General features: G+C 36.4%; 1 protein-coding gene across 2 annotated transcripts in view; it reads left to right on the top strand.

Moving 5' to 3' along the window:
- Nucleotides 1-13,613, top strand: part of LOC138699710 (DNA ligase 4-like) — a 64,658-nt gene that overhangs the window by 36,664 nt on the left and 14,381 nt on the right. For both annotated transcript variants that reach the window (XM_069825794.1, XM_069825795.1), the window contains 5 exons: nucleotides 1,158-1,480; nucleotides 3,869-3,992; nucleotides 5,815-6,011; nucleotides 8,124-8,261; nucleotides 12,609-12,873. In XM_069825794.1, the coding sequence (XP_069681895.1) occupies nucleotides 1,158-1,480; nucleotides 3,869-3,992; nucleotides 5,815-6,011; nucleotides 8,124-8,261; nucleotides 12,609-12,873 (1,047 nt within the window). The remainder of the gene's footprint in view (nucleotides 1-1,157; nucleotides 1,481-3,868; nucleotides 3,993-5,814; nucleotides 6,012-8,123; nucleotides 8,262-12,608; nucleotides 12,874-13,613) is intronic.

Here is a 13,613-nt window from a genome sequence, read left to right as displayed (position 1 = left end):
GCTTGTTTGTGGAAGAACTCGGAACTATTTACAATGTATTTGGTAATTCAAATATCAGACTGCTGCTGCCATCTACCTGTAGGCCTATGAGGTTCTTCCTGAATCAGCTAGCAAGCGGCGGAAAATGGAATCCTAGAAAATTGAAGTCAAGGAAGTATGTGACAGTATAATTCAGGAAACTACTCACCGTTTCCAGTCTTTAAGCTACCTAGACGCAACAAAATTGTTAAACAGCAAAATTTTTGAGAATTTTTCGTATAATTTTCGTGAACGCGAACTTGAAGTTGCTGTCAACAACTATACTACACTGAACAAAAGGGTGTTAAAGACACAACTTGGAGTTCTACGCGGAAAACCCGACTTCCAAAGTATAGATGTCTGTTCTATTGTTACAATACATAGTCTCCAACAATTTACAGGATCCATTCCGTGAAGTAACGAAGTTGTTAAATATTTTGGTTACAACACCAATGGCCACTGCTGAGCCAGAAAGATGTTTTTCTTGCTTGAAACGCATAAAAACGGTTTTTAAGGAACACTGTGTCCCAGGATCGTTTCACTGCTCTTGCAATACTGTCAACGGAAAAGAGTCTGATGTCCAAGATGGAGGGGTTTAACACCAGGGTAATTGACAAGTTCTGCAGTAGGAAGGAACGTCGTATGGACTTCATATTTCGTCACTAGGCGAGTCTCAAATTAAGATAAATATATATAAGTATATATAGTAGGCAGATATAGAGATTGTAGCACACTCATTATTTTGACCACGAGCTTCTACTGTTAGAAATATGGTCGAGCATAAAAAGTCGTATGAAACTTGCCTATAATGGTAATAAAGACGCTCGTATGAAAATTATGAAACTCACTTGCGCTCGTTTCATAAACATACTCGCATCTTAATTACTACCATTATAGGCTCGTTGCATAATGTACTATTTGTTGACATTAGTACCCAGCTATGAATATTTCAGGTGTGTGACTGTTGTAAGAATGAGAGTTTAGCTGACGATTCTTCCAAACACCAGTTTTGATACTGCTCTTGTGATACTTTCTTGCTAATTTCCTGATAAGAATGAATAAAATGAACATATTAAGTTATCTTATGTTAACGAATTAATGTAGCCTATACTACAAAACTGATTTTATTTTGTTCACAGGTAATAATTTCGATGTGAAGTTCCTTAAAGAAGGAGACTCCATCCGCCCATGCCTGTGCGTGTTTGACATTCTGTTTTGCAATGGCCAGGTTCTTACGAACAAGCCATTGTCAGAAAGAATGAAACATTTAGAAAATCTTTTCACACAATCAGAGGGAATTATGATGTACACAGAACGCAAAGAAGTTACCACTGGACAAGAAGTGATTGATGAGCTGAACCTGGCCATTGACAATAGATTGGAAGGAATTGTGCTCAAGGACCCAACATCCATTTACAAACCAAATACCAGGAAAGGTGGCTGGTACAAAATAAAACCAGAGGTTAGTATACATTTAAAAATGATTTAAAAATAAGCAAATATAACAAAATCTTTGTTCATGATCAATCAATCAATCAATATTCCCATCATTCCTGCGTGGAACATAGGGCTCTCAGAAAGCTTCTCCATCTGACTCTATTCCTGGCCAACTCCTTGATCTCACTCCATGTCTTCCCCATCGTTTTTGCTTCCATGAGAACAGTTCATTTCCATGTTATCTTGGGTTTGTTCATGTCAAATGATTTGTGTTATTTACATTATTTAAAGTGTTGTTGTTGTTTTCTAATGCCAGGCGTTTGACAATAAAGTCATTTGACCTCTTGCACTCCAATATTTTTCAAAGATATTATCATGGTCAGCCACTGAAGCACAGATTTTGAGGTGTTCCGAATCCATTTCTTGATTTGAGTTGCACAATGGGCAGTTAGGGGACTGATATATTCCAATTCTATGCAGGTGTTTGGCCAAACAATCATGGCCTGTTGCCAATCTAAATGCAGCTACAGACGATTTGCGTGGTAAATCGGGAATTAACTGTGGATTATGATTAGTTATGATGATAACTATTTAAAGTGTCTTTTAACAAAATGCGCTGATTTTTGGTAATTATCTACTGTAACTTAAATATGGCCTACAGGTAGAGCTCAGTTTTGTTTATGAAATTTACCTTAAGTTAAATTCCTTTTAAGTATCTGATCTCAAATTGTTTACTGATTGCCTGTCTATTTAGTGCCAATTTTTAATTAATAAAAAAGGATAGAATCCAAAAAGATGATATTCTTAGGTTGCTTCTCAACTTCAGTTAACTCTACAATATTTGACAGTTTTGAGTTGTTTTTGTGACTCTCTAAGAAATCCTTGCATTAACAAGGAGAAATTATTAAATCGATATGACAAATTTGTTTGGGAATGTTTTGGTGCTACTACACTGAAAATAGAGAGAACATCTTCCATAGTTTATAATAGAAATAAAATGTTTGACCTTTTCAATATCTTTGAGTTCATTCTCTAGCAGTACTGTCCGCCATTCTAGCAGACTATTGTGCCGGTTTGTTTTTATAGCAGCGACGTATTATGTCAGGTTGTATTACTTTCAAAGTGGCACGTGACTCAACCACGATGTTTGACAGTGTATTAGAACAATTGAGTGACTCAGAATTCGGATCTGGCTTTTTTTTTTTGTACGATGCTTTATCAACATCTCAGGTTATTTAGTGTCTGAATGAGATGAAGGTGATAATGCCGGTGAAATGAGTCCGGGGTCCAGCACCGAAAGTTACCCAGCATTTGCTCATATTGGGTTGAAGGAAAACCCCGGAAAAAACCTCAACCAGGTAACTTGTCCCGATCGGGAATCGAACCCGGGCCACCTGGTTTCGCGGCCAGATACGCTAACCATTACTCCACAGGTGTGGACGGGGATCTGGCTTAATGTAGTACATAATACGTGTTAATGTTAAAGGAAGTTGCACTTACATTTATCACAGTATGGGAGGCAAGGCCTCTCTGTGACATCATGCAGTGTGGTTGTACCACCAGTAGGTATGGAGGGAGAAGATAAGGTTTTAGTCTGAGCTGAAATTCTATGTTGGTAGATTCGCATATTAACCATTCTGAAAAAAATTCTCTATCTGATCACCTGTCCTCCCTTGTCTCGCGCAACTCACATGATAAGCTTCACCTCATGATCTGTAAAAGCTTGTCAAATTACAAAAGTTGTGTTAGCTCGTCACCAAACATTCTGACAAACACAGAATTGGTTATGTTAGCCTACTGGACTTGTTCAGTATATTCAGTATATATTTGTACAGATTACTGTCCATGTAACTGCGGAATCCTGGCCAAACAAGTCACTCAGCTGAGTGCGCTCCCGGTATAATGGCAGTTGACATTGGACATGTACGTCAACATATATGCTGAACTTGGAGTCAGGTCACAAAGGGAAACATTGAAGAAGGAGGATTCGGTTCGGTGCTGTGGAATGAATTCGGCATAGCTCAGTGGTCAGAGCGCTTGGTATGTAGAACCAAGACCCGGGTTCGATCCCCGGCACTGGAGCGAATTTTTCTCCTCAAATATTAATTGTCAATATTACAGATATTATTCTGTAGGACAAATTAATAAATCTATAATATAATATAATATAATAAAATGATATTGCTTTGAAGTCTTAAAACTAATGTCATAATAATAATATAGTCTTTCGTTTCTTAATAATAACTGCTCATGGTAGTGTGCCCGTGGTGGTGTGGTGTGCTACCGGGCAAAATTCTGTCATAATCGGAAATTTAATGGCTGAGCTTTCAGAATAACCAACTCTTTGTCAGACAAAAGTCATAAATAAAGTAAAGTAATTGAATTTTAATCATGCTTGTTTCTTCTTCTATAGTACACAGAAGGCTTAATGGATCATTTAGATCTCATTATTATGGGAGGCTATTTTGGTGAAGGACGGAGAAAAGGTACCATAAGCCACTTCCTCATAGGAGCCGCTGTACCTCCGAGCACAGAAGGTATGTGTGTTGGTTTGCTACAGTATTTTCAAGAATACTACAATCTAAAGATTTCAGGACCGCATTTGTAATTATATATCATATAAAAGTAATTCTTGTTATTATGACTGAATTTTAGGTACATTATTGTTTCTAGTTCATATTAATATATTAATTTAGCATCAACCATAACTAATTTACTCCAGGAAATCTTATTTTCGAATGATACAAGTGTGATTATCTCACTTAAGGAATGTGAGCACTTTATGAATACTTCTAATACAGTGTTAAAGGTAATGAATGAAAACTAGCACTTAATGATGATAAAACCAGTGTAACCGAATTTAGTCATTTTTCGTTCAGTATGGAATTGAAGTCAAAAAATCTATGAGCACAATGTTATCATAATGTTCCATTATTTTTCTTTTTATGAAAATTTGCATGCATAACCTTACAAGTTCTTGCATCAGTGGTTCTCTCGTAACAAATGTGTTACTAACAGCAGTGGTAATCCTATTAGCAGTAAGGGAAAACCTCTTTAAACCTATCTGGACTTTGAGAAATTTGCAACGAAAAGTAGAGAGAGACTACGTGGAGGTCAGAATGGGCAGAGAGAACAAATAGAACAGAATGGACGGGAGGACATAGAGGACAAGGAGAGGGTGATGGCATTGAGATGAGGGAGGAGAGAAAGAAATGAGAGGACAGTGAGTACTGAAAGAAGAGAGATATGCCTAAAACTCGTCTACAAATTCTCCTCTTCTGTAAAATTATAGTCTGTAGTTTGAACTCATTGACAGTATTATTTCCTGAGTTCTAGCCCAGAAAATATATAATTTTTTATTATACATATAAAAAACTGCTGGAAAAATCTAAAAACTTATATATACAATGTACCTCTTCTGTTAAATATCAGTTTTTATCTTGAATTCGGTGAAAGCATTATGTCCTGAGTTCGAACCCCGTGAAATAATTAATTAATATCAGTTTTATCAGTTTTCCCATTATCCATAGTCTACGAAAAATTGACTCTTCAAATATAAATGATACTCGGGAGGAAATTAAATATAGAATAAATATGGAAAATGCCTGTTATTATTCGGTTGAGAAGCTTTTATCATCCAGTCTGCTGTCAAAAAATCTGAAAGTTAGAATTTGTAGAGTAGTTATATTACCGGTTGTTCTTTATGGTTGTGAAACTTGGACTCTTACTTTGAGAGAGGAACATAGATTAAGAGTGTTTGAGAATAAGGTGCTTAGGAAAATATTTGGGGCTAAGAGGGATGAAGTCACAGGAGAATGGGGAAAGTTACACAACACAGAACTGCATGCATTGTATTCTTCACCTGACATAATTAGGAACATTAAATCCAGACGTTTGAGATGGGCAGGGCATGTAGCACATATGGGAGAATCCAAAAATGCATATAGAGTGTCAGTTGGAAGGTCGGAGGGAAAAAGACCTTTGGGGAGGCCGAGACGTAGATGGGAAGATAATATTAAAATGGATTTGAGGGAGGTGGGATATGATGATAGAGACTGGATTAATCTTGCTCAGGATAGGGACCAATGGCACGCTTATGTGGGGGCGGCAATGAACCTCCGGGTTCCTTAAAAGCCAGTAAGTAAGCAAGTAAGTATTTGTTATTGAAGTGAATAGTCATATAAAAGTAGTAGTGTGTAAGTGGTCCACTGTATATCATATCTGTGATAAATAATAGAAGTTACTGACTGAATTTGATAGGTGTTTCACATAATGAACTTTAATGCAGAGTGATTTCTTAGTGATTACATTTGTCATGAGAGGAGTAGGCTCACTGTGATTTTTGTCTCCTTCTCGTAGGTGCAGATCCTGTAGAATTTCATTCTCTTACTCGTGTTGGATCAGGCTATTCAATGGATGAGTTGTCAGAACTACTGCTCAAGTTGTCACCTCATTGGCAACGTGTGAAACCAGGAGGCCAGTGTCCGCCTAGTCTAGTATGGACTAAAGAAAAACCTGACGTCTGGATAGCTCCTCACAACTCTTATATATTGGAGGTATGTTATATTTTATCCTTTTCAGTGTGGTATTAAGATGCTCTACAACACATATGAATCTGTTAAATTTTAGTTAACTAGACAGCATCACAAATTGAAATTCACTCTAGTACATAACCATTAAAATTTCTTAGTGAGAAGTTAGTTTTGGGAAAACTTCTCATGAAATGAATACATTATGTACATTATTAAATGGATCTTCCTCAGTGGTCGAATGATTAACCATGCTTGCCAATTGTTTCGATGTGCAGAGGTTAAACCTGACTAGTGGTGATGCATTTTTAAGAGTACTGAAAACTCTTAACATGGCTTTATTTGAAAGGAAAATACAGATATGTGTTATAGATTTAAAGCACATAAAAGAGAACTCTGAACAATATTTACTGGAAATTTCTCGCCCATAACAAAATTTAACTTTACTAATCATCATTTTCGTCAATCATTCTGTTATCAAAATAATACCTCCTCCTTGCAGGTGCCTCTTCCTCAGAAATGTTTCTTCTATGTGTAATTTCATCAGTTTTCTTTTATCAATATTATTTGGGTTTCTTATTTAATTAATTATCTCCTTAATATCTTTCCACAATTTTTAGAATAAAAATAAAAACATTTTGTTGTGTAATTTCTGTCCTCGCTTGTGTATGGTAAAATAGCTGAAATGTCACAGTGAAAGAAAAATTACCGGTAGAAATGTTCATTATTGACGTGTGATTTGTATGTAACTAATGTCAAGAGTAATAGACCCTAATTCGAGGAGCAGAAGATGTACGTCAATTCGTTGACTCTCTACACATAGCTACAGTAATGACGTTCTTCAGAATGGAAAATAAATAAGTTTCTTTTGCAGATACATACATCTTATTTAATAAGCTACGATATGGCGTACAGTAGTAAACTTCGTAGTACACTAACATAATGTTATGAAAAACATTAATTTTTTTTCTTTTATTCCATTAGTCCAATGAAATAACTTCCAATGGCAGGTACTTGACTTGGGTCATTCACCCAAGCATCTCCTTTTGCGAGTGATGCACCATAACTGTAGGTCTTTTTGCCACCATAGCATTGGCTGCGTTCACTGGGACAGCGCTGAGGTAGTGCTGAAATAGCGACAGCACTGAACGCCTTGCTGGCCGACAGCACTGAAATAGCGGCCGCCATTTTTCGTAGCAGAATTTTTTTCGCTGCAAGCTTGCTGCTAGCTAGCGAAAGTGGAAGGGGTAGACATCAACCAATGGTGCCGGAGTAGACAGAACAATGGCATGTTTCTTTGTAAACACAGCGGACATTTTGCAGTCTGGTCGTTCAGCCACTAACAGCTGCTGTAACTCAGCAAAAATGATCGCTACCCCAGCACTGTCCCAGCTGAACGCAGCCATTTTCTTTGGTGTGCCATGAGAAGTGATCTACATAGCACATGATGATGATTAATGGAGCAGTGATAGAATGCCGTTGAGAAAGTGGGAAAACCTACCACTGAGCATCATCTTTGTCCACGACAAATTCCACTTGGACCCACTGAGATTCGACCCCATGTTATCAGCATGGAAAGGCGATACTCTAGCTCAGGTCTGCAGAACTCGCAAGTAGGGGAACTATGACGTCAGCCTCACTTCACTTCTATTGGGGATGATCGACTTCAGCCCTGAGAGTGAATGTTGATGCAGACGAGTGTAACTAGAACACCGTGACCGCACATGTAGAAAAGGTGGGTGGGGTAAGAAAGGGAGGAAAGCAGTCGCTCTCAAAAGCTAAAGTTCTGCAGGCCTGCTCTAGCTATTTGTCTAATGGTGCACAGCTAATAAATACTTTTTAGTATTCACTGCATTGTTCCTCTGTAATTGCCAATTGTTATGACATATTTTCCTTCCAAGATAAAAAATTTACATGAACAAACACTTCTGAAACTTCAGTGGGTGTTGAAAGAACTTGATTCATTACCCACTAGTTATAGTTTCCTAGAACTTAATTTTATGAATTTCGGTTTGTATGAAAAAAGAATTACTGAAATCAGGCAAAGATAACGGATACACTTAAGCCAATACTGAACTTCTTTAAAGATACATTTTTAATTGTTTTCTGTGCTTCATAATGTTTTCTCTTCAATTTCAGATCAAAGCAACAGAAATCGTGCCAAGTAATGCATTCAAAGTCGATCATACTCTTCGATTTCCTCGTGTTGAAATCATCCGTTATGATAAGAAGTGGTCAGATTGCATGACTATCACAGAGTTTGAAAATTTGAGAAAGGTAAATAATTTGTCCTTGCATAGAAAGTAGTATGACATTGAAATAAAATGTAGGTGTTTAATGATGAATCGGCTTTGTGGTCTTATTTGTAAACATTATTATTACTTGTCTGACGAATGATTACCAGTGGCAGCAAAGACAACTGCTTGGAATGAATCATGTGACGCAATCTCTTATCTAAGGTGTAGCAGTACATTGCAGTCCAATTTTCACGACATCACTGCAGTGTATCGTTGTGGCAGTAATAAGTTTAGCTATTGCTCAGGTGCAGTGAAATGTATGTAGTAAATATTGGCGAACATATTTTATTATTTCTATTATTTAAGTGGTATTGTATGCTAAACGTAAATGTAGTTGTTTTGTCATGTAATTATTGTTTGTAAAATGGAAACACCTCCAAAGAAATCATGTGAAGTGAACCAATCTCAGAATAGAAAAATTATATAGCTCAGTGCCGATTGTTATCGTTGTTGGGAGTAGAGGGCAGATAACACAATTTCCGAGAATTGTATTGGCGTCTCTGCCATGCTCAAGAACAAGAGATAATCTGCCTGTTAACATTACACCGACTACCACTAAACACTGCAATTCGTGGACTCATACCAAAATATCAATGTCTCCTCTGGAACAATAATAAACTGAGGTAAGAACTATACTGGGTGTTCTTTTCAAAGTGTGTCATGACGTCACTGTTGATGAGTCAGCGATTTGAAGCGAGTTTCAGCTTTTGTGTCAGAGAAGTTGCCTTTTAATCAAGGCATTCAATCTGAACTTGAGAATGTGTATGGTATAACTTGAACGTCGTAGCAACAGATGGAGATCTGTAACGTCTGTGTGCTACCATAACCTCTTTCGAACTGTGTTTTGCGCGGGCAAGTCGTACGCAGGGTATTTGTTATCATCGGTTGCGTACGGCAATATTCACAACACAAATCAAATGCTCCGTGTCCATGTTGACCGTCGAAGTTAATGTCAACAAATATGTAAGTAATCGTCTTAACCCTCTCCCCATATCCTGACAGTAAGAAAAAACTCATCTCAGTACATGTTTCGAAACAGTTCACATTCCTGCCACTACCGGCGTTACCGTATGTATCAGTAAGTACTCTTCTGAATGAACGCTGTACTTGCTAGGCAACTTCTCTGGCACATAAGTAATACACCTCTGCAGAAGTGTAGGAAGATTGAATTCTCTAGGCTCATCGACTAGCCACATGACGGCATACAGCGAGCCATGACACACTTTGAACTGAACACTCAGTAATGTAATTTCTCGTTATCAGCATTCATCAACATTCACTTTAATCACTCGACAGTACGCATTTTTAATACTGTAAACACATGATTTATTGCATTTCGAACAGAGGACTATAACAATAGATAATAGCTAATTACAGTTAGCTATTAGAACATATTACATGAATGATTTCACAATAAGAGTATACTGTATTATAATACTGTGAAATTAAATAAACTGAATAGCTAATTACAGTTAGCTATTAGAACAAATTACATGAATGATTTCATAATATGAATATATTATAATACTGTAAAATGAAATAAACTGAAATAATATAAGTAATAATTAACATTAAAAGAGGTGCTGGTACCAATATAGTAATTTTATTATTATTATATTGGTACCAGGTGCAGGACAGCATGTGATTATATGTTCTGATACATCAGTTGTGCTAATAATGCTTTGATGTGGAATGTACATGCCCTCCCTCTTGCTCTGCACAGTCCCTGCAACGCCTACATACAGATGTCAACAAACGTCAGCAGTAAAAAATTGGAATTTGAAGAAGAGGCATGCATGCAAAATTTCTGTCACACAGCATAAGACATAGATTATTTTTGTTCATTAATAGTTCACTTTCAGTAATAAAATTGTATACATTTTAATTGAAAAATGAGTTCTATTCAATCAATACTTAACATAACACAATAAAACATGTTATAATAACAATTACACAGATTTTAAAAACAAACGTTTTCGCATGTTTTTAAAATCTGTGTAAATGTTATTATAACATGTTTTATTGTGTTATGTTAAGTATTGACTGAATAGAACTCATTTTTCAATTAACATTGAACTTAACGGAACCAATATGCCTTTGTATACATTGTCTTCAGCTTCCAATGGTAGTGTTGGTCTTTCACAATATTTTATATGGTACCACCACTCCTTTTCTTTACATTTACATCATCAAAGTTTCCTTGCTGTAAGAGCCCGTCTTACTGTTTCCTAGCCCTCTTATTCCTAAATTCTCTTCTTTCGTGTAGTTACCTTCTCCTTCCCTATCCTTTGCTCCCTCTTTATTTACTTTCTGTCGTCACCCTGTCATTATTTCAAACTTAATAATTCCTACCCTCCTCTCTATTTATTTGTTTAATAACTATCCCCTATCATACAGATCCTGTTAAATACTTTATGCTCGACCATGCCGAAATGTAGTAATTATACACCTGGTAGCAGTCCTTTAATGCATGTCATTAAAGTACACCTATTCATTAAAGTTCAGGTTTTCGATTATTCTCGGATATGCAATCGAAAGACAACTATCGAAAGGTCACAGAGGCTGGAAATCCAATACTGTCACAGAAGGTTATGTTCTGTTACTATAATAATTAGCGTTAATTGTAAATAATATTCAAATAAATTCAATTTGTCATCTCGTTTTTCAATGTCGAATTCAATTTCAAGGTTATATCAAGACTAATGTTTATCTTACTATTATCAAGGTCTTTGATATTCGTTTCCCGGAAAAAATCAATACTTTCGCATCTGCGCACATCTCACAATTCATGAGATAGGCTATTGCACTCACTCACATAACAATAACATGAATACTTACGAATAATTTCAAGTTAGAAATATGGTCGAGCATAAAAAGTCGTATGAAACTTGCCTATAATGGTAATTAAGATGCTCGTATGAAAATCATGAAACTCGCTTGCACCCGTTTCATAAACATCCTCGCGTCTTAATTACTATCATTATAGGCTCGTTGCATAATGTACTATTAATTCTATCTCTCTCTTATTCTTTACATCTTCTACCTATAACATACATTGCACCTCTCTCCGTTCATCTTTGCCTTCATTACACTGGTCCACTTTCATTACCAATTCATGTTAAGAACTAATACAACATTGTTCCCACTAAGTCTCATTTTCTATTTCTTTCTTCATCAGACACATCATTCAGTACACATCACTACAATCATTTTAACTTATTTTGTACTTTTAATTTGAGCAGCACTAATTTCTTTTAATTTGAGCAACACTAATTCCTTTTAATCTACACTCCACTCCCCCTGCTCCACATCAGTTTCTCCAATTGCTCCACTACCTTCTCACCATCTCTCCCCGATCTCCCTTATTAGTTTCTCCATCCCTTCCTTCCATACACTTATAATCCTACTTTCTACCTACTTCACTGTCACAAATTCTGCCCATTCTGCACTGCTCATTCCTGGACTATTTCTATCTTTATTGCTGTTGTTATTCTCCTCTGTCGTATTACAGCCTTTCTTCTTAGTCAATTATTCTGTCACTTCACTTTCCCTTTCACTTCTCTCTTCTCTCCCCTTTGTCTTTACTTGCAGGGACCTGATTTTCACTTTTACCGCACTCTTTTTACTATTCCTTCTTTTCCTAATGTTGTTTCTCTTTTTTCCACACTTTTCTTTGTTGCACCTGTCCTCCTTATGACTTCCTTCTTCATATTCTTCTTTAAGTAAGATGCTCCTAGTTAATGTTTATAAAAAAAACTTAATTTTACAAGTTTTATTTAATTTTTTATTTTCAACTGAAATTTGTGTATAGCAGGCCGGGGCGTTATTAACTCGATTGAGATACTGCAGACCATCCCTTAACTCCCCACTCCACTTTCCCCAGCTGAGACAGTAATGTTTTGCTGTGGTCGAGCAGGAAAGTCAGAGACAGATTGTATGAGATGGACATTATAGCTTTCACGAACTTTCGGTTGTCGCTGGTCGCCTAAAATCCACCACTGATGCACAGAAACTTACTACACGTTTGTTTATAAGGTGGTGTAAGCAAAAAGGACGTGGGCAGGGGTTTCTCTGTCCCTTTAACTTCCCATCATATGGTCATATAATATATGCAATTTCATACCTCGTATATCATCTGTACTTCTGCGAAACACAATGTTTGTATAGTTTCAGTTCAGTCCTTTTAACAGGTTTTACTATTAATGTAAAATAGGTCATTCTTCCTTTTTCGAAATGTATGTTCCTAATATACTCCCTGTGTAATATTATTATACATTGTTGTTTCCCCATGTCAACGAAATTTGGAATGATTTTTTTTTTTTTTCAGGAAGCATCTGGAAAACTGTATTCCAGACATGTTGATGCTGATGATGAGTTGCCTGTACCAACAAAAAAGAAAAAGCGACAACTAGCACAAGTACCAGTTGCATTAGGTAGCCAGTTTCGCGGTGCTGATGTGTCTGCTGTTGATGTGACATCAAATTCTCTGAGACAGAAGGAGTTTTGTGTACTCACTGACTGGAAGGAGCACACGAAACAAAACATTGAGATCAAGATTGCACAGAATGGAGGAACAATTGTACAGAGCACAGGTATAATTTTCGCCTTTTGTTTATTTTTTTACAACAAGTAAGTTTAGGTCTACCTTTGGTCAGCTATTTTATTAGAGACTATGTCAATAGCTCATAATGTAACAATAATTTGAGTTAGGGAAATGCTTATGTCGGCTGTTTTAGTCGAAAAACATTCTAAGTGCAGTTTCTTTTGAAGGAGGAAGTAAAGCAGTTGGCTCCATGTAGTAGATTTATTACATGTAAAAGGAGAGAGCTAACAAAAAGTTACAGCTGCCCTTTCTAACGGTTACCATGAAGATACAGCCTACTGATCAATATTAACATGAAAATATTTTAATTTATGTATTTTTTTTACTAGGAGGCTTTCTACAGTGCTGTAGTTTCCCTCAACCAACCAAACTATAGTACATAAAAATTATCATTTTTTTTCCTCTATGTTCCCTATCTATGTATCTGAATCTTTTAGACCTTTCAGTTCCATATTTCTTTTCACTTTGTCCATCCAATTTTCATTAGATCTTTTTTCCTATTCCTTCGTTCTGGTTTCCATCACATGATTTCCTTTGCTATTCTTCCATCTTGCAGCCTTTTAACTTGACTGTACCATTGTAATCTTTTTTTCATTTTTAACTCCTACTATATGTTCCTTTACATTCATTATCTGCCTTATTATTTTATTCCTTACCTCTTCTCTTCTTGTCCTCTATTTACTGTCCAAGTTTCCACTCCATAGAGGATAGAAGTACTGTACCTATTCT

Source organism: Periplaneta americana, chromosome 5, assembly GCF_040183065.1.
Source record: "Periplaneta americana isolate PAMFEO1 chromosome 5, P.americana_PAMFEO1_priV1, whole genome shotgun sequence".
Classification (NCBI taxonomy): domain Eukaryota; kingdom Metazoa; phylum Arthropoda; class Insecta; order Blattodea; family Blattidae; genus Periplaneta; species Periplaneta americana.
This window is presented reverse-complemented; position numbering and strand designations above follow the sequence as displayed.